This window comes from Mycena indigotica (assembly GCF_014461135.1).
Source record: "Mycena indigotica strain 171206Taipei chromosome Unknown Mind.scaff0011, whole genome shotgun sequence".
NCBI classification, from domain to species: domain Eukaryota; kingdom Fungi; phylum Basidiomycota; class Agaricomycetes; order Agaricales; family Mycenaceae; genus Mycena; species Mycena indigotica.
This window is the reverse complement of record NW_023503010.1, coordinates 2465914-2492706: the sequence shown is the minus strand read 5'-3', so window position 1 is coordinate 2492706 and position 26793 is coordinate 2465914. Positions and strand designations below refer to the sequence as shown.

Here is a 26793-nt window from a genome sequence, read left to right as displayed (position 1 = left end):
CTCGTCTTTGGCTTTAACGAGCGGCCCTTTGCCTCGGAGACGCCGTTTGCTATCCGATCGCGAAAACTCGTTCACCGACTCCAACTCTGAGCGGGCGCCTGGCTCAAAACCCATTCGGGGGAGCCGACCAGTATCAGTCATAAAGGGTACCTGTTGAGTGGAGGAGTGAACGTGGTTGTTATAGGCGAACTCAGCGGCAGGGATAAGCTCGTCCCAGTCGTCTTGTTGGTAGTTGGTGAAGATCCGGATGTACTGCTCGAGCTCTTGGTTAACGCGCTCGGTTTGTCCGTCGGTTTGCGGGTGGTAAGCCGTGGAGGTAGCCGGTTTGACGCCAATTAAGCGCCAGAGTTCGCGTGAAGTCAGCGATGAACTGCGAGCCACGGTCCGAAATGTACTTCTCGGGGGTTCCGTGGTGCCTCCAGACATTCCGATAGTACAAGCGGGCAGCTCCGACCGCGTCTATTGTCGTATGGCACTCAGTGAAGTGGGCGCGCTTTCCGAGGGCGTCGACCACTACCATAACCGCGTCATACCCATGGGCCTCGGGCAGCTCGACAATGAAGTCTACAGTGACAGTGTGCCAACGTTCGGGCGGGACTTCGGTCGGATAGAGCTCTCCATGCGGAAGCCTTGGGAGGGCCTTCGTGCGGCAGCATAAGTCGCAGGTCGCGACGTAGCGTCCGATATGGCGAGACATCTGCGGCCACCAGTAGTTGCGCGAAAACCAACTCTAAGGTCTTGAACCGCCCGGCGTGTCCGGCGACTCGCGTATCGTGGCAGAGCTCGATGATGCGCCTCCTTAGGTCCTTGTCTTTAGGGACTACCACCTTGCCGCGGAAGTACAGGAGGTCGCCGGAGACGGCCCACTCGTCCGAACGTGATGAGCGGGGGCCCCGAACTTGACCTCGGACCTTCAAGAGTTGCCGGGCCGCAAGCGCGACGGGCTCCTCTAGGTCAGGCTCACCGGATAGCGCTTCCTTGATGTCGCGGACAAGTTCGGAGCCAGGCCCAGAGACGGTGACGGCCTCAAGCGCGAACGTGGAACAGTTCGGGCGTAAGAGGGTGACATCCGAGTTGTCGTCGGAGATACCGTGGTCGGGCCGGGCGAGAGAGATCGGGGACGGCCCATTTGGCGACCTGGGACGTGGTGCAGCGTAAAGTCAAACCTGGAAAGGTACAACGACCATCGGGCTTGCCGACGGTTAAGGTGCTGTGCCTTTCGGAAATACTCCAAATTCTTATGGTCAGTCCAGATCTCGACCGGATGCGCGGCGCCCTCGAGGAAATGCCGATACTCCTCGAGTGCGCGGATGATCGCGAGCATCTCCTTGTCGTGAATCTCGTAGTTGCGCTGGACATCATTTAAGCTTTTGGAATAGAACGCTACAGGGTGCCACTTCCCGTCCGGGGCGGATTGTTGTGAAAGAACCGCCCCCGTCGCATAATCTGAGCTGTCTGCTTCAAGTCGGAAAGGCCGGGAGTCGTCCGGGATCGCTAAGACGGGCTCTGAGACGACCGCGTCTTTGATAGCTTGAAAGGCGGCGGCTTCGGCGTCTCCCCAGGCCCATTTCTGGTCTTTCTTGGTGAGCGCGAAGAGGGGTTGCGCTAGGGCCGAGAAATCCCGAATGAACCTGCGGTAGAAATTAGCAAACCCCAGGAACTGCTGGACGTCCTTCTTGTTCTCGGGCGGAGGCCATGCGGAGACTCCGGCAACCTTAACGGGATCCATTTCGACGTGGTTGTGAGAGATGATAACCCCCAGGTACTCGATTGACGATTTCTCGTCGCACTTCTCCTTGCGAAGGTACAGCTTGTGCATTCGGAGTCTCCGAGGGACTTCGCGGACGATCTCGCGGTGCTTACGGAGGTCCGAATGCGCGATAAGGATATCGTCGAGGTAGATCATGACGTCTCCTGAGAGAATGAGATCCTGGAAAATGTCATTCATCATCGTTTGGAAAGTCGCGGGGAGTTCGTCAGGCCAAAATACATCACCAAAGGTTCGAACAACCCTCGGTTGGTCCGAAAGGCCGCCTTCCACTCGTCTCCTTCTTTAATCCGGACGTTATTAAAGCCCCAGCGAACGTCGAGTTTGGTGAAGTAACGGGCGCCCTTAAGCCTGTTGATAAGGTCATTAATCAACGGGAGGGGGTACCGGTTCTTAATCGTCATTGCGTTGAGGGCGGGTAGTCCTGGACAAACCGAAGTCCTCCGTCCTTTTTCTTAACGAAGAAGACGGGGGAAGCCATCGGAGATTTCGAAGGGCGGATACGGCCTGTGGCAAGTCCCTCCTCGATGAACTCGTCAAGTTCGCGCTGTTCAAGGGGGAGATCGGATACACCTTGCAATTAGCGGGCTTCGCGTCGGGAACGAGTTCGATAGCGTGGTCCCAAGCCCTCCGCTCTGGTAACGTGTCGAAGGACTCCTTGTCAAAGACGTCTTGGAACTCCTTGGCCCAGTCCGGAATCTCCGAAGGCGGGGGGGCCGAGTTACGGGCGAAGGCCTCTGCAAGGCGTTGGGACACGGTGCTCCCAGCGAATCTCCCCGATTGGGCGAAAGGAGGTGTAGAAGATGCGGTCGCCGTCTTCAAGATGCTCGTCGTCGTCAAGGTCTGGTGAGCACTCCGGAGGGTCCGAAGGAGCTCCGAAGTTCGTCGTCGGCATCGTCTGGGCCAGCGATATCGATAGCGCAAACGGTGGGGAAGGCGCCCGCAAGCAAGCGATTTAAGGAGTCGGAGGCGGCGAACCTCAGCGCCGCGGTCCGTTCCTCGTCGCGGCAGGTGGAGCAGCTTCGGGGCAGCGGCTCATTTTCACCTCCTTTGTTTCCCAGTTGATCTCGGGGTTATGCTTTTGAGCCAGGAGTACCCGAGTATCAAGTCCTGTTTCCCAAGGTGGGTTACAGCCAGCTGAACGCGCGTTCGAGTGTCCGTTGTATCGTAGGACCAGGTCCGCGATTTGGCGAATAGACCCAGCATCATTGGGGGTGCCGTCGACATTGTAGACCGGTATGGGTACTGAGAGATTTCGGACTGGCACGTTGTTTCGGTTGACGTATTCTGTGTCGATAAAGTCCGAAGTGGCTCCGCAGTCGACCAGACCTGAGAGGGAGAGCTTGAGCGCGTTCGCAGTGGACTCAAGCTCAAGAGGAAGGTGGAGCGAGTTAACCCCAGGAGCGGCAGAGATGGTATAGCTGCCAGGTAGCTTTTTCTCCCAGGCAAGTCGGCGAATCCGAACGGGGGCTTCGGAGGGGGCAGGGGGTGCGTCTTTCGTTTCAGGCTCGTTGTAAGGCAAGGGAGTTGATTCATCATACAAACAAGTGAAACGATTTATGGACGCGAACGAGGGCACACCAGTCACTCGTCGCGGGGACAAAATCCTCTGCCGGAGCCTCCGAATGCGCCTCTGCTAAGGCCGCGGTGTCGGACAACCGCGCAAGTAGCTCTCCCAGCATCTCATCGCCAAGTTGCTGGATCACCTCGTCGAGGATGTCCATATGGCGAACATCGGCGGGGAGCGGACAGTCCCGAGCCAAGTGATTGGGGTCGCCGCATCTGAAGCAGGCTCGACGAGGGGCGCCCCGAGCCCTAGTACGATCCAACTCCATAGGGACGGGAGCCGGAGGTACCGGGACGGGGGCGCGGGCCGCGGGTGGCGCAGGTGCGGCCACCGGGCGGATGGGGAACGGAGTTGCCGAACGAGTGATGGGGAAGGCGCCGCCGGAGCTCCCGGGCGGTCCGCGGGGTAGCCGTTCCCTTTAATGAGCTTCGCCGCACCAGGGCTTCATATTGTCGGAAAGCCCGAGTACGCCAGCCCAGATAGTCACGGAGGTCTGGGGGGTCGTTCGAAGACGTGATGCCGTTGTTGATCAGGGGGTCAAGTCCGTGGCGGTACTTGGTTACCTTAACCAACGCGTCTTCGAAGCCAGCGAGGTCCATCAAGTCCTCGAAGTCGTCGGTATATCCGTAGACATCCCGCGTTCCCATGTGATAACCCGCGCTTTCCAACTTAGCGAGCGAGGTCCTGTTCGGCTCTCCTCAACGAACCGAAGGCGAAACTCGGAGAGGAACTGGCTCCACCGAGGGAAGGGGAAGGGGTTTTTGCTCCCATGACGCTCTGCCCATTGCTGAGCAGGTCCCTCCGCTATATAGGACATGGCGTAGCGGACGGCCTTTTTCTTCGCTCGGCTCTCCGTTGACCACGAAGGCCTCCGGGCAAGCCGAGGTAAGTCTTGACCGCGTATAGGAAGGCGCGGCCGCGTTTGTGATCCCCGTTAAACGCAAATGGAGGGTTTGGTCGTAAGACCAGTTTTGAGGCGACAGTAATATCACCAAATAACGCATCCCGTCGGGGGCATTCGGAGATGCCGGCGGGTCGGGAGCTGCCGGAGGTGGTGCGGCAGCGGAAGCCTGGGAAGCAAGGTGGGTGAGGATATTGGTGAGGTTGTCTAGTTTCGCCTCAAGTGCGTCCATGCGCTGTCAGCGTCCGGAGCAGCTCCGGTGGACATAGCGGGCGTAAAGACGACAAGAGCAGAGGAGGAGGGGTCAAGTGGCAGGGGCGGTGACGAGGGGGGTACGGACTCGTACTCCGAGCCTGAATCAGCGCCAAACCTGGCAATCTTGACCGGTTAATCCCGTAGAGAGTTTCTTCTGCTGTAAGGGCAACCCTGGAGACTCCGACGAAAGCCTAGCAGGGGAGGATCCAAAGCGTGAATAAGAGCTACGGGAAATACACGGAGGGACCGACCTAGCAGGGGAGGATCCAAAGAGAAGAAACTCTAAGGGTCCGCCTGCTAGGGCGCCAACTATATACTGGTCGTCCGTAACTGCCGACGTAGAGCGCAGAAGGCCTGAGCGGCGTCGCAGGCTCTATCCCAAGGTGATCGTTGGGAGGGTCTTGACGGATCGGTGATTGTGCGGGCGAAGGAGGCCGTGGACGATGGTCGGGGTGGGTCGGAGCGTCCGAGGGGGCGCCGGTCGGATGCGCCTCGGATGCGTTCGGAGGGTCCGAAGGAGGCCGAAGCGGGGGTTCCCCTGACAGTTGTGCGAGATAATGACCCCCAAGTACTCGATTGAAGATTTCTCGAAGTCGCACTTTTCCTTGCGAAGGTACAACTTGTGCATTCGGAGCCGCCGAAGGACCTCCCGGACGATCTCGCGGTGCTTGCGGAGGTCCGAATGTGCGATAAGGATGTCGTCGAGGTAGATCATAACGTCGCCTGAAAGAATGAGATCCTGGAAAATGTCATTCATCATCGTTTGGAACGTCGCGGGGAGTTTGTCAGGCCGAAATACATCACCAAAGGTTCGAACAACCCTCGGTTAGTCCAAAAGGCCGCCTTCCACTCGTCTCCTTCTTTAATCCGGACGTTATTAAAACCCCAGCGAACGCCGAGTTTGGTGAAGTAACGAGCGCCCTTGAGCCTGTTGATAAGGTCGTTAATCAACGGAAGGGGGTACCGGTTCTTAATCGTCATTGCGTTGAGGGCGCGGTAGTCCTGGACAAACCGAAGCCCTCCGTCCTTTTTCTTAACGAAGAAGACGGGGAGGCCATCGGAGATTTCGAAGGGCGAATACGGCCTGTGGCAAGTCCTTCCTCGATGAACTCGTCAAGTTCGCGCTGTTCGAGGGGAGAGATCGGATACACCTTGCAGTTAGCGGGCTTCGCGTTGGGGACGAGTTCGATAGCGTGGTCCCAAGCCCTTCGTTCTGGTAACGTGTCAAAGGACTCCTTGTCGAAGACGTCTTGGAACTCCTTGGCCCAGTCCGGGATCTCCGAAGGCGGAGGGGCCGAGTTACGGGCGAAGGCCTCTGCAAGGCGTTGGGACACTGTACTGCCAGCGGGATCTCCTCAACTGGGCGAAAGGAGGTGTAGAAGATGCGGTCGCCGTCTTCAAGATGCTCGTCGCCGTCGAGATCTGGTGAGGGCTCCGGAGGGTCCGGCAGCTCCGAGCTCGTCGTCGGCATCATCTGGGCCAGCGATATCGACAGCGCAAACAGTGGGGAAGGCGCCCGCAAGTAGTCGTGATTTAAGGAGTCGGAGCCGCCGAACCTCGGCGCGTTCGGTCCGCTCTTCGTCACGGCAGGTAGAGCAGCTGCGGGGGCAACGACTCATTTTCACCTCCTTTGTTTCCCAGTTGATCTCGGGGTTATGCTTTTTGAGCCAGGAGTATCCGAGTATCAGGTCCTGTTTCCCAAGGTGGGTTACAGCCAGCTGAACGCGTCCGGAGTGTCCGTTGTACCGTAGAACGAGGTCCGCGATTTGGCGGATAGACCCAGCATCATTGGGGGTGCCGTCGATGTTGTAGACCGGGATGGGTACTGAGAGATTTCGGACTGGCACATTATTCCGGTTGACATATTCTGTGTCGATAAAGTCCGGTAGCTCCGCAGTCGACCAGACCCGAGAGGGAGAGAGCTTGAGCGCGTTCGCAGTGGACTCAAGTTCAAGGGGGAGGTGCAGCGAGTTAACGCCAGGAGCGGCAGAGATGGTATAACTGCCAGGTAGCTTTTTCTCCCAGGCAAGTCGGCGAATCCGAACGGGGGGCTTCGGAGGGGGCAGAGGGTGCGTCTTTCGTTTCGGGCTCGTTGTAGGGCAAGGGAGTTGATTCATCATACAAACAAGTGAAACCAGCTGGTGCCCCTCTTACAATGCACAAGATATGGGTTATAACCCAAAGGTCCAATGCACAAGACATGGGTTATAGCCCAGGGGAATTTGGAGAAATAATTCCTTGGTTTCATTTTATTCTTTTTTGAGCTGTTTGGTATGATATTAGTGATGGGATTGATGGTCCAAACTAAATCTAACCTTTGTTGAACCAGTTTTGCAAGAGATCAATTGTTTTGATGGTCACATGATGCTGCATCACTCCTTCTCTAGTTAATATTGATCTCTATTCCCTCCTCTCCTAGGAGCCCAATATTACATCACGAGTCATTGGCCTGAAGAAAAGGTGATTTACAATAACATATACGATGTCACATTAGTCACATTATGCTTTTATAGTATATTTTGGTATATAACCCATGTCTTGCGCATTGGACCGTTGGGTTATAACCCACAACTTGTGCATTGGACCAGCTGCAACAGGTGGTGAAACGATTTATGGACGCGAACGAGGGCACACCAGTCACTCGTCGCGGGGGACAAAATCATCTGCCGGAGCCTCCGAATGCGCCTCCGCTAAGGCCGCAGTATCGGACAACCGCGCAAGCAGCTCTCCCAGCATCTCATCGCCAAGTTGCTGGATTACCTCGTCGAGGATGTCCACATGGCGGACGTCGGCGGGGAGCGGACAGTCCCGAGCCAAATGGTTGGGGTCGCCGCATCTGAAGCAGGCTCGACGAGGGGCACCCTGAGCCCTAGTACGATCCAGCTCCATAGGGACGGGAGCCGGAGGTACCGGGACGGGGCGCGGGCCGCGGGTGGCACAGGCGGGGCCACCGGGCGGATGGGGAAACGGAGTTGCCGAACGAGTGATGGGGAAGGCGCCGCGGAGCTCCCGGCGGTCCGCGGGGTAGCCGTTCCCTTAATGAGCTTCGCTTGCACCAGGGCTTCATATTGTCGGAAAGCCCGAGTGCGCCAGCCCAGATAGTCACGGAGGTCTGGGGGGTCGTTCAAGAGGTGATGCCGTTGTTGATCAAGGGGTCAAGTCCGTGGCGGTACTTGGTTACCTTAACCAACGTGTCTTGAAGCCAGCGAGGTCCATCAAGTCCTCGAAGTCGTCGGTATATCCGTAGACATCCCGCGTTCCCATGTGATAACCCGCGCTTTCCAACTTAGCGAGCGAGGTCCTGTTCGTTCTCCCCGACAAACCAAAGGCGAAACTCGGAGAGGAACTGGCTCCACCGAGGGAAGGGGAAGGGGTTTTTGCTCCCATGACGCTCTGCCCATTGCTGAGCAGGTCCCTCCGCCATATAGGACATGGCGTAGCAGACGGCCTTTTCTTCGCTCGGCTCTCCGTTAACTACGAAGGCCTCCGGGGCAAGCCGAGCGTAGGTTTTGACCGCGTATAGGAAGGCGCGCCGCGTTTGCGATCTCCGTTAAATGCAAACGGGGGGTTTGGTCGTAAGACCAGTTTTGAGGCGACAGTAATGTCACCAAATAACGCATCCGCGTCGGGGGCATTCGGAGATGCCGGCGGTTCGGGAGCTGCCGGAGGTGGTGCGGCAGCGGAAGCCTGGGAAGCAAGGTGGGTGAGGATATTGGTGAGGTTGTCTAGTTTCGCCTCAAGTGCGTCCATGCGCGCGTCAGCGTCTGGAGCAGCTCCGGTAGACATAGCGGGCGTAAAGACGACAAGAGCAGAGGAGGAGGGGTCAAGTGGCAGGGGCGGTGACGAGGGGGGTACGGACTCGTACTCCGAGCCTGAGTCAGCACCAAACCTGGCAATCTTGACCGGTTAATCCCGTAGAGAGTTTCTTCTGCTGTAAGGGCAACCCTGGAGACTCCGACGAAAGCCTAGCAGGGGAGGATCCAAAGCGTGAATAGGACTACAGGAAATACACGGAGGGACCGACCTAGCAGGGGAGGATCCAAAGAGAAGAAACTCTAAGGGTCCGCCTGCTAGGGCGCCAACTATATACTGGTCGTCTGTAACTGCCGACGTAGAGCGCAGAAGGCCTGAGCGGCGTCGCAGGCTCTGTCCCAAGGTGATCGTTGGGAGGGTCTTGACGGATCGGTGATTGTGCGGGCGAAGGAGGCCGTGGACGATGGTCGGGGTGGGTCGGAGCGTCCGAGGGGGCGCCGGTCGGATGCGCCTCGGATGCGTTCGGAGGGTCCGAAGGAGGCCGAAGCGGGGGTTCCCCTGACACACAGAATTAGTACTCCGGAGATTTTCATATGCATGATCTGTCATGAACGGGCTGGCCCGGGCCCACGTGACGGTCTCCTGCCAGTCTGACAAGTGTGGGAAAGATGGTTCAACCCCCATAGCTGGGTGGTTGGCAACCAGGCAGCGTAGATGGTGCCAGTGCTGCAATAGAGAGCAGGGTAGGGACAACTCGGGGCAACTCGAGACGCCCCGCTGTCACATTGTGTGACAGCGGTGTCACAGGATACGAGTAGCCGTCTAGAGTGTCCTACCCTTGCTGAAGGGAACGAGTCCATAGCCAAAGAGTGCTGCCTAGTAGAGTTGGTGCCCAAGGCATAGGGCAAGGCATAGGCTCAGCCAGTTGAACAAGCTGTTCGGGCGGGGCGTGACGTAACGCGGTCACGCCCGACGGTTCAGGGGGTCGAGGGGAGTCGCCCCGCAACAGGGGCTGCGGCCCGAGACCCCTGGAGCGCTTGAGAAGGGTTGCCAGTCCAAGGGGCAACATATCTCCTTTCCTGGAGAAACGAGTCGCTGTGGCTCCTAGACACCGCGTGACGGCGCGGTGTGACGCGTGACATGGGGCCCGATCGGGCCCGCACCCTCCCATCGCCCCGTACCAGGGGAACCCAGAGCTTGAGGCCAGAGAGCAAGAAGAAGTGGCTAGGACAAAAGTGAACATAAGAGACAAGAGCTGGAGCTGTCCAGCCCAACCAAGGGCTCAGGTCAATGAGGCAAGCTAGCCTGGGTGTTGGAAGTCGTCTAGACACCCCTTTCCCGGGGTATGGTTGCAGCAACCCCGCTCTAGGGGACCAGGCCGGAGTAGGGTTCAAAGGAAGAGACTTCAATGCTAAACCTAAGGTACAGGAGTAATACTGTAGTCTTTATATACTGTGGGCGCTAGGGGCTGATCGGGCCCGCTGAGGGTCGATCAGAAGGGAGCAGGGGATGTCTCTGGTCGTCCCTGGTTGCTCCGCTAGGAGCCCAGGGACCATTCCTCTGGAAAGGAGCCATGCCAAAGTCGACACTAAGGAGTGTTTGGCAATGCAACAGTAAGGAGCTCCCTGTTAAAATATAGGTATACTAATCAGTACATACAATCTCGTTCCTTACCTACTTTCCGTCTTTACATACTCGCATCACGCACGTCACTCTCAGCGCCGTTATTCTCCAACGCGTTCGCTGAGAGTGAGTAGCCATTCTTTTCTATATATTGCTCTTACTTATCTATTGTACACCAGACTCCGTCTTTTAGGTAGATAATTTAGCGCCGTTATTCTCCAACGCGTTCGCTGAGAACTCCGTCTTTTACTCCCTCCTGATCCCTGTGGTTGTCTGGGGCCGATCGGGCCCGCTGTCAAGGGTGTCCGGCGGCGCATCATGATCCCTGATGGCGGGTCATGATGGCTTGATGGCTGACTAAAGCGTGATCCGTGATTACATCCCTTCTCTGGGATATTAGTGTTGTTGCTCAGTGCTTTGAGCTTGTGAATATATGAGGGCTTGTCAAGCCCTCAGGCTCTAAGGGTGGTGAGGGCCCATTGGGCCGTATAGGGCCTGACGGCCCGACCCGAACCCTGACATGATCAGCTTTTATGTAATAGTCTATCCCTGTAGGAAATTATGATTCTACAGGATAGGATATGGATCCTGCAGGAAATCACTGTACTGTAGGATAGATTATTGTCTCCTGTAGGACCTTGTATCCTACAGGATAAATAAGTTGTTCTGAAGGTTCAAGTTATTTATCCTATAGGCTTCAAGTTCCTAACCTGCCCTGCAGGATAAGTCAGGTATCCTACAGTATTAATAACCTATCCTGCAGGATATACCCATGGGCATATACCCACGGGCATTGCACAACATTGGCATGGGTCTCAATTTTGAACTGGCGATAACCAAGGCTTGTCTGTCAAGAATTCTGTGAGTTATACAGCTGTAAGTGGCTGGTAAGACCCATGAATTTCTACTTGAAATTACCTGAAGTCACAGTTGTTCTCAAACTCTTTCTCATTTAAATTTGGAGGAGAGTAGCATTGATACAAAGTAACACTCTGATTTAGTGTATATCACTCTGACCAGACGCAGGTCACAAAGGATAGTTGAGAGAGACAAGATTATAACTTACTCATGAATTATACAAAATGTTCCTTAAAGTTGTTGTTATTTCACAGCAAGGGATCATTCCATTAAACTACCAGAGATGCAACAATCAATATATATGGATGTATGTATTGGATATGGGATATAAATGGATGGATAAGTAAGTGAATGAGTGATAGCAACAACTATGCAAAGAGAAAGAGAGGCGATAAGTTAGTCATCAAGCATGCCCAGCGTTGCTAGTATCGCCGTCCGCTGCGAAATGGACGACATCAGTGTTTGCAGAAATTGAAACAAAAAAAAAGAAGACGCACATCGGCAGTTATGGCGTTTAGCGCCTCGGACAACTTCGAGTTGCCCGGCAACGACGATGGGCGACTGGCGTCTGATTTTCGTTGCGCACGCGACTGCAGGGGCGGCGACAGCAGCGGGTTATGTGCACTTTCAGAGTCACTCGCGGCACTCAGAATAACAGAATGCGACCGGCGCGAGCCTCCAGGGAATGGAATACCCAGCATATTGTAAAGTTCTGCCTGTGCCAGGTCAAGGGCCCGTGTCTCCGACGATGGCGATGTGGAGAGCTGGCAAAGTCAGATAAGATGAGACGAGAAAGCAGAAACTTACAGCAGATGTTCGCAACGACAAGTCGGTCCGTATATCGTCTGGTCTCCGTCTCGGAATAGGTGGTACGGGGGGAATATCGTCGGTTGCAGCAGAGGGTAATGCAGAACTATATCGCTGGGCACCAATACTGCTCACTGACGACCGTCTACTTGACGGCCTCAGTCCCGCCCTCGAAACGCGAATGCTCGATATTTTGCTAGCCATGACACGGCTCGAGCGCTTGTTATTGATGCTGTTCGTGTGGTTGTGGCTGTACGAACTTGACCCAGGAGACTGCATCTCCAGCCGCTCGTTCAGGTCGTCATAGTCATGTGCGACATCAACCGCCTGCGACCACGCCTCGTCCCTCTCAGCCTGCAACGTCGTCACCTGTTGTTTGAGCTCCTCGTTGGCCGAAATTTGCTTCAAGAAGCTGGCATTGAGCTTCCGCAGCGCCATCGCCAGCGCACTCGCGGAATGAATGTCCCGCAACGAAGTTAACTGCGCAATTTGTTCGTCCGCGGAATGTAAATCCTCCGCTAGCCGGTCCAATTCTGTAGACACCTCCTTTAAGTTCTCCACCAGTCGGAGCGAATAAGTCGGGTCCTCTGGCTCCGTCCCGTCCAGATTCCCCGTCAGCGTGCTCAACAAGTTCGCCCGCCTCCTTGACAGCATCTTGTACCGCGTCTTCACATCCGTTCTCTGCATCTCCAACTGATGAAGTTCTTCGGGTATATCCGTGTCGATCGTCTCCAGCCTCAACAAACGGATAGAAGACGCCTCCGCCGACTGGCGAATGGCCCTGGACACAATACTCTGTAACTGCGCAGACGAAAAGGTCCATTTTGCCGCCTCCATAGTGTACCCCCGCCACTTGACAGGCGGGGTCTGGAACCGTGGCGCGGACGAAGTAGTACGCCGGCCATGGACATTACTGGCAATTGACGAGACTGAACCATTTCGATTCCGGCCCCCAGACGGACCAGGGGTAGCCACACCCATGCTCGGGCGTCTCGGGCCAACCGGCAAAGGTGGCCGAGGCCGTTGATGGCGGGCGCTCCGGGCCGTGTTCGGCGGGTTCAGACTTGAAATCGACGTTCGTTGCTCCCGAATGTTCATAGCAGGTGTGAAGGGAGTATAAGCCTCCGGGTAGCCGTTGGAACCGCCTGTACTAGGCGTCATTCGCTCCTGGCCGGTGGTATCACGGTCGTAGATGACGGTGTAGTATGGTGGAGGTGAGCCAAGTGCCAACGACGCGTGCATCGGGCTGGCCTCGCCATTAGCCCGCGCTGGCGTGATAAGGGGAACTATATGTGGGGATCCCATTAATGGGTCGACTGGAGGCGGGGGTGGGGTCAGGATCACCGGTGGGCGCTGGAATTCTGGAGGCACTTCGATAGTTTGTTCTATTGGGGGAGCCGGAGTCTCTTCAATAGTCGGAGGAGGCAAAACAACGTCGACAACTGCAGGAGTTGATTTTCGGGACAAAGAAAGTGGCAGGGCTTCAGCGGAAGAAGAACCCGATCCGGAAGATGGGGGTTGAGACAACGATGTTGACGAACCCGAGGCAGATATTGCAGTAACAAGAACAGGCGCGGGAGCAGAGGCTTCAACCATACCATCTGATTCTGCAGACGAGACTGGTGACATTGGCATCGCGGGTAGCGGTTTTGCTTGGTAGTCGCGCTTGGGGTGGTCGTGCAACGAACTCGAATGCGCGTCAGACGACTGAGATTGTCTTTTTTGCTGTTGTGGATCCGCAGGAGTCGAATATGATCCTATAGAATATACCGACTCCGTATCAGGCGCATGGGAAAAAGAGGCATCCTCTTTGTCATTCCCGTTTTCTTCAGGTAGAGCAGGTACTGGTTCCGGCTCTTCTGGTGACGATGGCAGGATTTCCTTAAGTATTGTCGCTGCTGCCGCGGAAGGGAGGATCACAGTGGTCCTATTTGCCTTTGCCCGGCCGCCAACAACCCCAACGCTGCCTTCCCTTGTATGCGAGGGCCTTCCGCCCCCGGGCCGGAACACCGGCCCGCCCGTTGTCGAGGAACGGGTTAATAATACCTGTTGCGCAAGACTCGCAAAGCCCGTTTTAGCGCCAGCGGTCACTGGCATCGCTGGTGGCAGCATCGAGTTTCGCTCCCCAGCAGACGTCGCGTCTGAAGTCGTCGAAAAAGTGGGGCTGAATGCACTGGGTGTCTCCGGAAAAGTTTGCTGTTGTCGCCCCTCCTCGTTCCCAGTTATTGGGGTCGAGCTGGACGAAGCTGTTTCCACCCGGGGAGTAACGGTGATATTGTATGACGTAATATCCTGGGAATCCCTGACAACTTCGATCGGACTCGGCGCGCTGCCTGCCCTCAAGCGATTGAAGAGGCCTTTGGACGGCGGATGTAAAGACTGTGATGATTCTGGAGGTTCCTCGTCTCTGATCAGCGTTGGAAGCGACCTGCTCGACCCAGATGCGGCCATTGGTGGTGGTGGGATGATGATAGGTGGCGGAGTCGTTCGCGGTTTGTCGTCATGGGTAACAAGCAGGCCTGGGTGAGGCGGGAGGCTGCGAATTTCGTTCGAGCGCCATTCTTGTTTCGCTAGCGACTCTATCAGTGAAAAATAACGGATAAACAGCAGACAGACCTGGACTGGGAGATAAAGCGGGAGAAGGCGTTGCGTTAGTATTCATCCTCGACCTGAATGAGTTTGGTGACATTTGTGAATTGGAATCCTCTGTAACCTCCGTGATGGGAGAGAAGGCAGGTTGGAAACGATTCGGGTCAGCGCGTGGGTCGGGAGTTAGTGGGTCGAATGAACTGGTGTTGCCAGGGCTGGCATCGAAATTGTAGTAGTCGAGTACATTGTCAATGTCTCGGGATGAGCGGTGATCTGACCCGGAAAGGTTTGACATTTGGCCAGGAGAGGTTGGGAAGGCTGACGGTGATGCTGCGCCGGGATGAGCTAGCGGCGGTGAAAGGGGAGGAGAGGAGGTATCAGATAACGCAAGCGCACTGTCTGGTGGTGGGCCAGACTGGGGAGAAACCACTTCATCAGAAGTGGGCGTTAGGACCTCCGTAATTCGCGAAATTCTTCGTTCGTCAGAATAACTGCTCTCCGCCCCTGGACTGGTCGTGGGACTCCCTTTTGTCTTGCGTGATTCAGCGATAACCTTGCGCAATTCGTCGGGCATTTCTGGCATGGGTGGTAATGGGGGAAGATCGCCCTCTCCCCCATCTGCGGTACTACTTCTCCGAATAGTCCAGGCGGGAGAAAACGGGTGTTCTCCCCGTGGCAATGTCGCGGAGTCGCTTCGAGTAAGGACGGAACCCCCACTGCGATACCTTGACGAGCGGTCGTGCGACAAGACAAAAGAGTCGCCTATTAACGCTCTAGCAATTGTTGTCCCGGACACAGCGGTGTCGAGCATGGAGAATACAGAGTCTGGTCGCGACTGCATAGAGGTTGTCCGCTCGATTTGGATGCGTGGGCCATGGAGCGAGGCATTTGGTATCTTGATTGGGGAAGGCGCGCCTTTTCGCGGCGGCGTAGCAGGCGGAAGTAGGCCGTCTGTTTCAGGTAGCCGTAAGAAGTCCGAGGCCTAGTCAAGTTTCAGTCAAAGTGGGTAGAAAAAACGATAACACACGCACGCCCAACGCTCGCAAATCTTCGCCGACGTCCTCGCTAATTGTCGAATATGCATCGTCGTCATCATCCTCGTCTTCAAATTCTTCTTCGTCTCCGCTCGCCCCCGTTCTACTTTCCACGATGACTTTCGGCGCCGTAATGCCCAGCGAACTTGGCCCAGCAATGGAGTCCGTCTTGAGGAAATGGGAAGGGAACCAGTCAGTAGGCGTGAACTCGATGTCCACATCCACCCGTGGTGAGATGATGTCTGCTGCGGAGAGCGACGAGGTAGGGAGTGATGAGGGAAGGGTGGTTGTTGTAGGAAGGGAGCTCGAGAGTGTGGCTTCAAATGAGCGCTCCGACTCGGAGAACGACGTCTTCCCAGTGCTAATATCGAACACCTCATAAGGTAACGACGAGGTTGGGTCGGCGCGCCGGAGCGAGAATGGTTTACTACCACTGCTACCGCCAGCTTTTTTCTTGTTCAGGTTGGGCAGGTTCGGACGGTAGTTAATGAGCGACGCGAAGCGCGACGACATGGCGAGCGGCGGGCGAAGAAGGGAGAGGAGAGGGATGGCCGGTAGGTGGCGGAGAATAAAGAGGCGCTGTTGCCTCAGCTCTTGGCTCGGATAGCAACCAAATCAACGAAACCGCATCAATCCACTTCAATTTAGCCCACACCGCCTGCCTGCGACTGAGGCCACATCGACGCCCTAAGTAATTGACGCGATAACTACTATACCCTCCGATATCCCTACAAGACAGCTTTGAGCCACACTTATCTCCCTAACTTACCCCAACCCAAGTTGACCAATTTCGCTCGTGGTGATCTCGTCAACTGTCAATGATCTCGGCTATTCGACGGTCGTCGGTCGGTGGGCTTCTCGGTCAAAAGCCTGTACGGTAGCTGTGCAGTGTGATGCGTCTTGCCACCAGGCACAGAAAGACTTGGGTCGAAATTCGCGCTTTCGAGGAAAGAGCTCACCAATGGCAGGCAGTCTGGGCGGCATCACGGCGAAAGTGGATACCCTGCGCTAATGCCGTTAGTCGTGGGGTACCTCGTGTTCGTGTCGCGCCTGGCAGATATTGTACACACTCGAGTCCGTATTTACACACAACTTCGCTATAAATACGACCTGTCGGACCAGATGGTTCTTGAACTCTTGAATGAGATTCTTGAGTTGTAGGCGGGTGGGTAAGAAACCATCATAATTCTGTGCTAGTTTCACTTATCTACCTAGCCGGTACTCCACATCCATACCGGCCAATCTTACGTTCGCAGGGTTGAATTCAGGAATCGCAGGATGCGGTATATGTAACAACTCTTGATGCTGCCCGAGACCTGATACGCTACTGTAACGCAAGCTTGGATTCCACTCGCACTCAACTCAACTCTTCGCGTCTTCGTCACTGGCACTTAGAACCATGACCTTGGACAGTGCAACAAATAGGTCATACTCAAATTCAAGCAGAGTTCAAAACACCCCACTGCGACCCTCATAGCGAGGCTGAATTCTCCTCGATGACTACAAGAGTAGTCCTTGTCGCTGTACTGGCAGGTATTGGTTCTGTAGTCAGGTATGATTTTTGCAGTCTTGTATGCACGAAAGATGTCAGGCAAGACGGAAACTTGAAGCGGAATAAAGGCGACTGAGTTGTCCCAATGAGCAGTTTGTCTGACCCTAATGGCCTCGAGCTCGTTCGTCGGGGAACAAAGAAGTCGCTGCACAGATTCCAACTCGCTGCTGCATGATGCCGAGTCAAAAGAGGAGGGCGATGACATCGCAATCGTTGAATGAATACCAGGGATGAGAGCCTCGGGTGAAGAGTGGCTGAAGGAAAGGCCGTGGACCTCACATAAACCCTACTCAGCCGGGCTTGTTTGTACCTCATCAGAAACATTGTATGAGGGAAACCTATAGCGGACGCTGAGAGCAATGAGTTTGTTTGAGTCTGGGGATAACAGGGAAACATACAACTGCCGTTGTTGACGGCGCCTCTATCGCACGATCATGATCAGGACAAGAAAAAGATGAGTCCCAACAATGCTGGAGGCGTGCGCGGCTACCATTAAAGTCAGTTTCCCGTTCAACTTTCCCCCAGCTTCATAACACACTAGACATTTGTGTGTGTGTGTCGAGGCACCAGGACAACAGAAGAGAGTGGCTGTTAGAGGGTCCAGGAGTATGCGCAATACTGAAAACAGGTCAAGTCGTGTTGGTGGAAGTAGACAAGTCGGTCACATGTTAGATGCATTGGCCCGGATCAGCGGCTCTCGTCAGACTCTCGTGATCGCGTCGATGTTTTGACGTTGGTACATACTGTAAAGATAAGCAAGAGGAAGTCATCAGCTTCCGTGGGCGCATAACGTTCTCTCTGCGTCCTGTTCCAGAGGATTCGAACACTTCCTGTATCTCCAAGAAATTTCTGTCCATGTGTGCACTTTGACCTTCTTGTAAACACTTCTCTTCGAGCTTGAAGAGAACCATCCAAGCCTGCCCAGTGATACTTACCCATGCGACGTTCCTTGGCTTTATCTAGATCTATTCAGCCTTGCGTAAGTGATCCTGATTGGTTGAATGCATCCGACCAACTTCCCGCGATAACCACACTCCACCCAGAGTTCCACTTGAAGCTCCCAGTGGACGTGGGGCAAATTTCTACTCTCTTAGAGTAACCATCCTCCCATTTCTGTCGTTCTGTGGGCCAATGGTAGCTTATGTAACTCGCGGGATTGTTGAGATCACGACATCAATATATTTCACGTGTGTCAAATAAATTTCTCGATAGGCCGATATGCTCTCCAGCGCTCTTGCTCCCACATCCCACTGCTATGACCAGCCTTCACTCTGCCGCCGACGACGATGACAAGGAGCTCTTGGCCCTCGGCTACGTGCCCTCGTTCAAGCGCGAGTTCTCGAACCTGGCTACGGTCAGTGCCTTCGCTGTTGCTCTACGTGTCTGAGAGGGATTTGCAGATTAGTTTTGCTTTCAGTATCATGGGTCTCTGCTCCTCTATCGCGACGACATTCAACACCCCGCTAACCTTGGGCGGCCCATCCACGGTCGTCTGGTGTGTTCATGTCGACATAGTTTGGGAACATACTAACCTTCGAATAGGTGTTGGATTCTGGGCGCCTGCATGTAACTCGCCTGACGATTTTCGCTAGTTGGGATCTGAGCATTTATAGGTGCTTCACCTTGGGTAGCTCTATTGCAGAGATTGTTAGGTTCGTGCTTATAGGTTCATGTTTGTGTCCTTGACCTACTCTATCATAAATAGTGCATTTCCGACCTGTGGTGGACTGTACGCGCTTTCAAGCAAAACTACGTGTGCCTGCCCTAATTTTGTCAGATATACGGCCTCAGCACAACTTACCCCCAAGAGATACCGCGCCATCGTACTTGTTTTGCCTTGTTCCAAATGAAACGGCATGCTCATTCTGGTCTAGGTCGGATGGGTGGTAGGGTGGCTCAATATTCTTGGCCAAATCGCTGGAGTCAGCTCCACCGAGTTTGGTCTGTCAGGAATGATACTTGCTGCTGGTCAATACCCATAATTCCGTTCCCACCGTCCCGACTTTGACCTATTCATAGGTGTGATCGGGAAGGATGGAGACTTCGACGTCACGCAAGGAAAGGTCGTTGGTCTTTTTGCTGGTCTGTTGGTTGTGCATGGTCTATTGGTGAGTGCCAATAATTTGGTGCATTGTAGCATCACTCATCCCTTAAACAGAACTCAGTCGCCACTCGTCACCTTGCGCGGTTCACCACATATTTCGTGTTTGTGCGTCTCTATCTATATCCTGTCTACTATCTTTGACCTTCCCCTCCCAGGTCAATCTTGGCACAACCGCATGTATGACGCCCTACCTTCTGAAGACCTACCATTCTTACTTGAATGTTTAGTGATCATCATCGTGTTGCTTGCCACAACTCCTCGCTCCGAGATGCACCCCGCATCATACGTCTTTGGCTCTGCTGGCATTGTCAACGCCACAGGTGGATGGAACACTGGTCTAGCGTTCTTGTTCGGTTTACTCTCGGTGCAATGGACCATGACCGACTATGATGCGACTGCACACATCTCGTAGGTCAGCTCCAGCTTCGACATTCGTATTTTCACTATCGGTTCAGGGAGGAGGTTAAACGAGCAGCATATGCGGGTATGTTCTTAGTTTCTCTCTTTTTGTATCATGTCTGATTCGCGTCAAGCTCCCGCTGCTATCTTTATCGCAGGCATGTTCTTAGTGACTCTACGTGTCCAAACTAATGAGATTCTCTCAGTTGTTGGTACTGGGCTAATCGGCTGGTTGTTGAACATCGTGCTCGTTCTCTGCTCAGGACCGTTGGCCGACCTTCCTGGTCCTTCAGGCTCTGCCGTCCTCCACGTCGGTCGTGTCTTTCGTTTTTGCTATCTTGCTGATCAACAAATAGATTATGACCCTCCGGATGGGCAAAACCGGCGCTCTTATTCTATGGGCATTCGTGTGCCTCACTGCTTTCTTCGTTGTTCAGACCGCGCTCCAAGCCGTCTCGAGAACGGTATTTGCATTCAGTCGCGACCAGTAAGATCCTTGCGCTTTTTTGATGAGAAGGTAACGATGTTTCCAGTGGTCTCCCTGACCGTGGCTACTTTGGGTACAACTCGACCAGAACTCACACTCCTCTACGCGCCATCTGGTTCTCGACAATTGTCAGTATCCTCCCCGGGTTGCTCGACCTGGCATCCCCCATCGCTGCCAATGCTATCTTCTCCCTCACGGCCATCGCGTTGGACCTCAGCTACATCATTCCGATCGCATTACGCCGGGTTTTCGAGCACCATCCCGAGGTCATGTTCAAGCCCGGTCCATTCTACATGGGAGATGGCCTGCTTGGGTGGGCGGCGAATATAATTTGCATAACCTGGACATGCTTCATTTGCGTCATCTTCTGCTTCCCCACCGTCCGGCCGGTCACAAAACTGAACATGAACTACGCCTCGGTCATCACTATTGGCGTCATGTTCCTCTCTCTGTGAGTGTCGCGCTTTGTTAGTTAGAAATGCCGAGACCTTGTTTTCAGTGTGTGGTACCTACTTGACGCCCATCGACACTATAAAGGTCCTACTTCGAATATCGTGCATGCAGACGACGACAAGAACTCTGGATCTCAAGTCATCACGGATGAAAAGCCGGTCAAGGAAGAGGCTTGAAATCCTCCAAAAAGAACTATTCAACTATCCAAAAGCTAACTACATACTCACGCTTTTACGACACATGACCTCAACGCGTCTGTAGCCATATCGATATTGTATGATTGCATATTTACAACTGTGAAAGGAGAACGACAACGATGATGCACATCACAAGCCTCTCCAAGTTGTTCTTGCGCTCATTATTGCGTGGCCCGTCTCCTGCCCTGTTTGCAAACCAGTCGAATCGCTGTGAGCCGAATGCGAGGTCCCATTCGCGGCGTTCTAGCTGCCCAACCAACCGACCCCATTCGCTAATGATGCGGATGAGAGTGGATTCCAAGATGGCCACCAGCCGGAAAACCCCAGTTATCGACGACTCCGACTCCACCGTCTGTTCACGGACCAAATGACGAAACATGTCGTGGCAGATGTTGACAACAAAAACAGCCAACAGACCAACTGCACATGTCCTCAAGAAAGCCCAGTGGCCAATTGCCAAAGAAAAGACGATTGAAGTCAACGAGAAAAGAATGAGTTGGGCAGAGGTTGGCGAGCAGTCGGTGTAACACGACTCCGGAAACATCTTGACGAGTTCTCCATCTCCCTTCGCCCACATGTAAAAGCGCCTGTAGCTCCGGGCCCCGTTGTGCCACCACGGATGGGTAGCGACAACATGTGGCGCTGCCTTGAACCCTTTCTTGTTTTGGCTGACGAAGAGGTCGCGCTTGCGAAGACAAAAGTCGATATCCTCCCCTCCGCCTGTCTTGGGGAAGCGCAGGTCGAATCTGATGTTGTCCTTATTACGACGAGTGATGAGGTTTGCTGTCACACCCCACGGGAGGTCGTCGCGATCGTTCCACTTCTTGGCGATGTCCCAGAAATAGGTGACACCAGCAAGATGAACCGCAGCCTTGAAGATAGTATCGGCGGGTGGGAATAGAGTCGTTCCAATGAACCCGGCGCAGTCGGGGCTGCCACGAATGACACGCTCGGCCTGGACGAGAATGTTTGACTCCGGGAGGACATCGTCGTCTAGAAAGAACACCCACTCTCCAGCGCACTCTTCCATACCGCGGTTGCGACTGGCGCTAGCCCCAAGATTCGCAGAGTTGACACGGATGCGCACATCTGGTCGATGGCTATACTTGGCCTCCAGAGCGCCAAGTTCGGGAGAGCTGGGATTATCGATAATGATGATGAACATGACCTCGCAAGTCTCTGAGCTTTCGAGGTCCAGAATGCGGCTCAACGTCTTCAAGTCGACCCGAAACGATAGCACAACAACATCGATGGTCAGTTTTCGCTCAATCTTGAGTGTTGATTCCACAACTGTTGTCGCGTTGTCCAGCAAGTCATACGTCCACTCCTGGAGATGTTGCTTCGTGTAACGCGCATCAGCACTACCACCCACAGCATTGCGAAGCCTGAACGGGGCCATTTTGGAGGCACCAAATCGACGATACAATTGGAAAAGGAATGGGTCGCCATCTTGGTTTATGAATGCATCCGGGATGACATTTCCGCTGAACATGTTCATGTGCGACCGGTGGATCACAGGGAATGTAGGCATCCCAGGAAAAGAAATGTCGCTAAACGCGACACATCCAAACCCAGAAGGATAATTTGACACCGAGGAGATAACCTGGAATTCTTGGTGGATTCCACGAAGCCAGCCATCGTCCAACAGCTCGACGTCGTCGCCGAACAAGGCCATGTAGTCGCAACCATCCTTCCAAGCGGTACGTGCGCAATCGCGCCACAACGCGCACACGTGACCACGCGGAAAGTTACAAACACGTCGAGTAATGTCCAAGATGCCTTCATTTCGCAGAACAGACTCTGCCTTGTCGCCTGATGTCATTTTAGCCTCGCAAGAGATCCACGGTTGGAGCAACACTGACCTTCAAGAAGGAACTCGTCATCATGGTCAATAGCAAGGTAGACATTAAGTCGGAATCTGGACTGTGTGTCCTTCAAAGTCGTCGAATTAAGCGATTTCGCAAAGACCTGGAGGTTTTCAAGACAGTTGGAAGGTGTTTCTGCGCCGCGGGAGGTGATAGGGAGAAGAACACCAAACTTAACGATCGCCTCGCCCAATTGAACGACTTGGCTTTTCTGCAGGTTACGGAGGAGTGCTTGGGGATTGTCCTTGTCAGCGATGAGACTCTCGATTTGGGCATCAATCCAGCGCACGGTGCGCCGCATGCCCTCTTTCAAAGAAAGTTTAGGCTCCCAATCCAGCTCATGTTTGACGAGTGTGTTGTCAGAATTGCGGGAGGCGACCCCAACCGGTTTGGTGATGTCATACACAAAGTTCACAGAGGATGGCGGAAGACCAACTGCGTCGAGAGCGATCTCGGCCAACTCTTGTATCGAAACGGACTGCTCTGAGCCGATATTGAGAGGCCCAGTTGACGAAGAGCGGAGCAGACAAAGTAGGCCGTCAACACAGTCGTCGATGTGAAGGAAGGACCGACGCTGGGTGCCATCGCCCCAGATTTCGAACTCGGGCACAGCACCAGACATATCTTTAATTCTTCGAGCGGCAATCGCTTTGCGCGCTAGTGCTGCAGGGGCCTTTTCCCGCCCGTCGCTCCAACTCCCACCCGGCCCGAAAACATTGTGGAGGCGGGCAACCCGAATAGACAATTTGTCCGCATATTGGCGGAGCAGCATTTCGCCAACGAGTTTCTCGAGGCCGTATAAACCCTGCGGGGAGGGGCTCCCAGCGTCAAACGCATCGCGCTCCGACAAACGGATATCTTTATCGGCAGAGGAGTTTTGGAGGTGGTCAGGGTAGACACACGCCGAAGAGGCGTAGACGAAACACTGGGCCTTGGCTTGAACAGCTGCTTCAAAAAGATTCAACGTGATGGCGTGGTTGTCTCGGTAGATATTGAAATCGTTGTCTGAGTGAATGATACCCATTCCTCCCATGTTGGCGGCAAAGTGGAGAACCACGTCGACGTTGGACATGACATGTTCACACGAGACCGAGTCGCGCAGGTCGGCCTTGATGTATTCGGTAAAATATATCGTGTTAGGAGCTGGAACAGTGTCCACGGCACGAACAACTATTCCATCCTGATGAAGCCGTCTGGCAACGGCAGAACCCTACAAAAGCACTTAGTAGGTTCAAGAAGGAAAGGAAAAGGTGTCCGACAATGAATCCTGCGCCGCCAGTGACTAGATAGACTTTGGGTACTTTGTCGTTAACCATAGAGAAAGTAAGGGAAAGTACCAGCAAGGGCGGGGATGCCATGTACTTTTAACGTGACTCTTGGGTGGGCGCTTGAGGAGCTCCAACACTGCCATAATTGTTGTTCGCATTCCGAGTCAGGGCACCGTCCAAATAACTTTGGGGTGTTGGAGGATGTGTCGAGATGACGCTTTGAGGTTGACATGGAAGACGACGCGATAGGCGAGCCGCTGAGGCGCAAAGCCTAGTGTTGGACGATAACGATAACTGCGCAGAGCAATCTAAGAAGTCTGTTGACTTGCTGGAAATAAGAAGCACCCTGGCGCCTGCGGTCGAGCGCGGATTGGACAAAGACAAACGCCGCTTGACACAGTGTGTACGACAAGTGTGTGATATCTTAGCGCTGAGCAGGAATAAGCTAAGCTTGTGTGAAGGGAATGAGAAAAAAATACCAAAGACTAGTATCTCATCAACACAACACTGTTCTCCCAAACGTCCATGATCATGGAGCCCCAAGCCGCATACGAGTTCACGCCCACACAGGACTGGTTTTCGTTCAACAAGACGATCTGGGCCCCATTTATCGCAGATTTACGCACCAAAGTTGCCCATTCTCCTCGCGCTCTTGAAATAGGCTCTTGGGAAGGACGCTCCGCAGTTTATCTCCTCGAGACCCTTTGCAACAAAGCGCATTCCGAGGTTGTTTGTGTTGACCATTTCGATTTGCACCGGTCAGCAGAGGGCAAAGAGCGATACAGAAAGATCATGCATAACCTTGCCATCCCTGGATTCCCGTTCCGAGTTGTTGACGAATTCAGCACAGTGGGACTCTATCGTCTGTTGGAAGAAGAGGTCGAAAATCCCAAAGGCGGCTATGATTTTGTGTACATCGATGGGTCACATGAGGCGGACGACACATTCCTCGACGCTGAATTGGCTTGGAGACTGGCCAGACAAGACGCGCTTGTCATATTCGATGACTATGAATGGACTACTGAGCCGCAAGAAAGCATGCACCACCCGAAGCGCGGAATTGACGCATTCCTGCTGCTTCATGACGGCCAATACGAGGTTCTTCATCGGGGCTACCAAATTATAATCCGGAAGACAGTCGAAATGCGGATTGGTTTCTTGACCAAGAAGAGCGACATCGCAGACATTCATCAGAGTGCTCCAATCAACGTTGTTTTTTGCACAGATTCCAAATATGCGATGCCCACCACTGTTGCCTTGGCCTCGCTAGTTCAGACAGCGACTTCGCAGCGGATTTCGGCGTATGTTGTAGACCTAGGGCTAGCGGAGAGAGACAAGGAGCGAATCAAGAGTGTTCTTCCCGCCACCAATCACGTCACACTCTCGTTCATCACACTTCGCAGAGGCAGTAAAGGCCTTGGAGACGGTGCATGGGCCAAGGTGGACGCGCTTTCCCAGCTTCCTGTCGAGCGGGCCCTGTTTCTTGACTCCGACATTCTTGTTCGCGAGGATATTGCAGAGCTATGGAAAGTGGATTTGAAGGGCAAAACATTGGCTGCTGCACGAGATATCGGTTTTCCGCTGGGCCACACAGAGGTCCCACACCAGGCGTATTTCAATGCCGGAGTGCTGCTCGTCGACATGAACCGTATGCGTTCGCAACTGGACCATTTCCTTGACTACGTCGTCAATAAACCGCCGACAGCATACAAAGACCAAGACGCACTAAATGTGTTCTTCCACCACGACTGGCTTGAGATTCCGGTCGAGTGGAATGCCACCGGACTTGGCACATACGCAACCAAGAAGGATGCGGAGCGTGTTGTTGTTTGGAAACACGATGAACTGGACAAATTGCACACTACGGCCAAAATCGTCCACTTCTCTGGCCCCGTTCACCCGAGTATGGCCAGCGTTCTCGACGAGTACAACCAGCCCTGGACGAGCAAGCCCTGGGGATTCGCAGGAGCGCCAGGCCATCCATTTGTCAGCGAATGGCGAAAGGTGTTGGAAACCACTGCATGGAAGGATTGGTTCGGGTCCGAAGAGCACCGGGATGAGGTAGATAGCGCAGAAAAAAGAGCTGTAGAGAAAGGACTCGAGGTTTTCAAGGCGAAAGTTACAAGAGAGATGGCGTTACGAGTCTGATGTGATTAGTAACGATAAAACTGAAGCTTGGAGTCATTCACCATTGCCAGCTCTGTAAAACTCGGTTGGGGCTCTAAACGGAAGGGATGCATGATGACCGTTATCGTCAGAATGGTCCTCGAAGGCTTATAGTGTAGTTGGTGATCGCGAGAAAGTTGATTGCTGACTCAGACGTTATTAGCTGTCAACGAAGAAGCTGAAAGTCGTCCCCCAGCCGTTGATATTCTGCAAAGTACTGTCGGAAGGACACCCAAAAGGTATTCTAAGCTTATAGGAGTGCATTACAAGTGATTTGAGGCGGTAATTGCGCGTTTTTTCACGTTGAGCGTGACACAACTTCTGGGTGACTTTCCTCGACATCTCCCGGGTGAAATCTCTTCAAATTCGGCCTCAAAGGACGCGTTTTCATGGGCTTATAGTGTAGTTGGTTATCGCGCTCGCTTCGCATGGGCATTGTAAATGGGATAGCAAGCCACACGAATGCGAGAGGTGGCCGGTTCGATTCCGGCTGAGTCCACGTGACCTTTTGTTCGCTCGCGCCAGGTTGCCACATCTCCATCTTCCTCTTATTTTTACACATGTTCCTGAGTTTCACGAAGTCCTTGCGCCCCATACTAGCCTCTCTTTCATGCTGACATCCGTATCTACCTGATACCTTCTCTATAGTCTAAGGCACTCCAAGTCTGGCAGCGACTCGTGAATATTTTGGACTTGAAGTACTCGTATTATACGGTCTTTCTCTAGTCTAAGCTCTTTCTATTAGAGGGACCTTTACTCCCTTGACTCACGAGGGTCTTTTTAGCTGCAATAGGTCACAGTACTACGGAAATTCCCCTTGACAAATTAAAACAATCCTGATGGGCCACTGGCAAGCTTTGTCTATCTAGTCTTCAAGTTGTCTTTATTAATATTGTCTCTGGGTCTCTGAAATGGTTGTAAATGGGATAACAATACCACAAGAATGCGAGAGGTGGCCGGTTCGATTCCGGCTGAGTCCACGTGACCTTTTGTTCGCTCGCGCCAGGTTGCCACACCTTGCTCTTCCTTTTATTTATATATGTCTCTGAGCTCCACGAAGTTCTTGCGCCTTATACTAGCCTCTCTATCATGTTTTACACCCATATCTACCTGATATCCATACGTTTTCTATAGCGACTCGTGAATA

The 26793-nt window shown here is 53.8% G+C and overlaps 3 protein-coding genes across 3 annotated transcripts; 1 reads left to right on the top strand and 2 right to left on the bottom strand.

Moving 5' to 3' along the window:
- Nucleotides 1-11121: 11121 nt before the first annotated feature.
- Nucleotides 11122-15668, bottom strand: MIND_01187400 (uncharacterized protein; the record flags this gene model as incomplete). The annotated part of the gene is made up of 5 exons (XM_037368385.1): nucleotides 11122-11163; nucleotides 11223-11489; nucleotides 11533-14102; nucleotides 14149-15103; nucleotides 15153-15668. 5 exons carry the CDS (start codon nucleotides 15666-15668, stop codon nucleotides 11122-11124), a joined length of 4350 nt encoding a protein of 1449 aa, XP_037215311.1.
- Nucleotides 15669-20438: 4770 nt separating this feature from the next.
- Nucleotides 20439-23570, bottom strand: MIND_01187200 (uncharacterized protein; the record flags this gene model as incomplete). The annotated part of the gene is made up of 3 exons (XM_037368384.1): nucleotides 20439-22159; nucleotides 22210-23422; nucleotides 23472-23570. 3 exons carry the CDS (start codon nucleotides 23568-23570, stop codon nucleotides 20439-20441), a joined length of 3033 nt encoding a protein of 1010 aa, XP_037215310.1.
- A 435-nt stretch (nucleotides 23571-24005) lies between these two features.
- On the top strand, nucleotides 24006-25628 carry MIND_01187100 (uncharacterized protein; the record flags this gene model as incomplete). Its single annotated transcript, XM_037368383.1, has 1 exon — nucleotides 24006-25628. One exon carries the CDS (start codon nucleotides 24006-24008, stop codon nucleotides 25626-25628), a length of 1623 nt encoding a protein of 540 aa, XP_037215309.1.
- Nucleotides 25629-26793: the final 1165 nt, after the last annotated feature.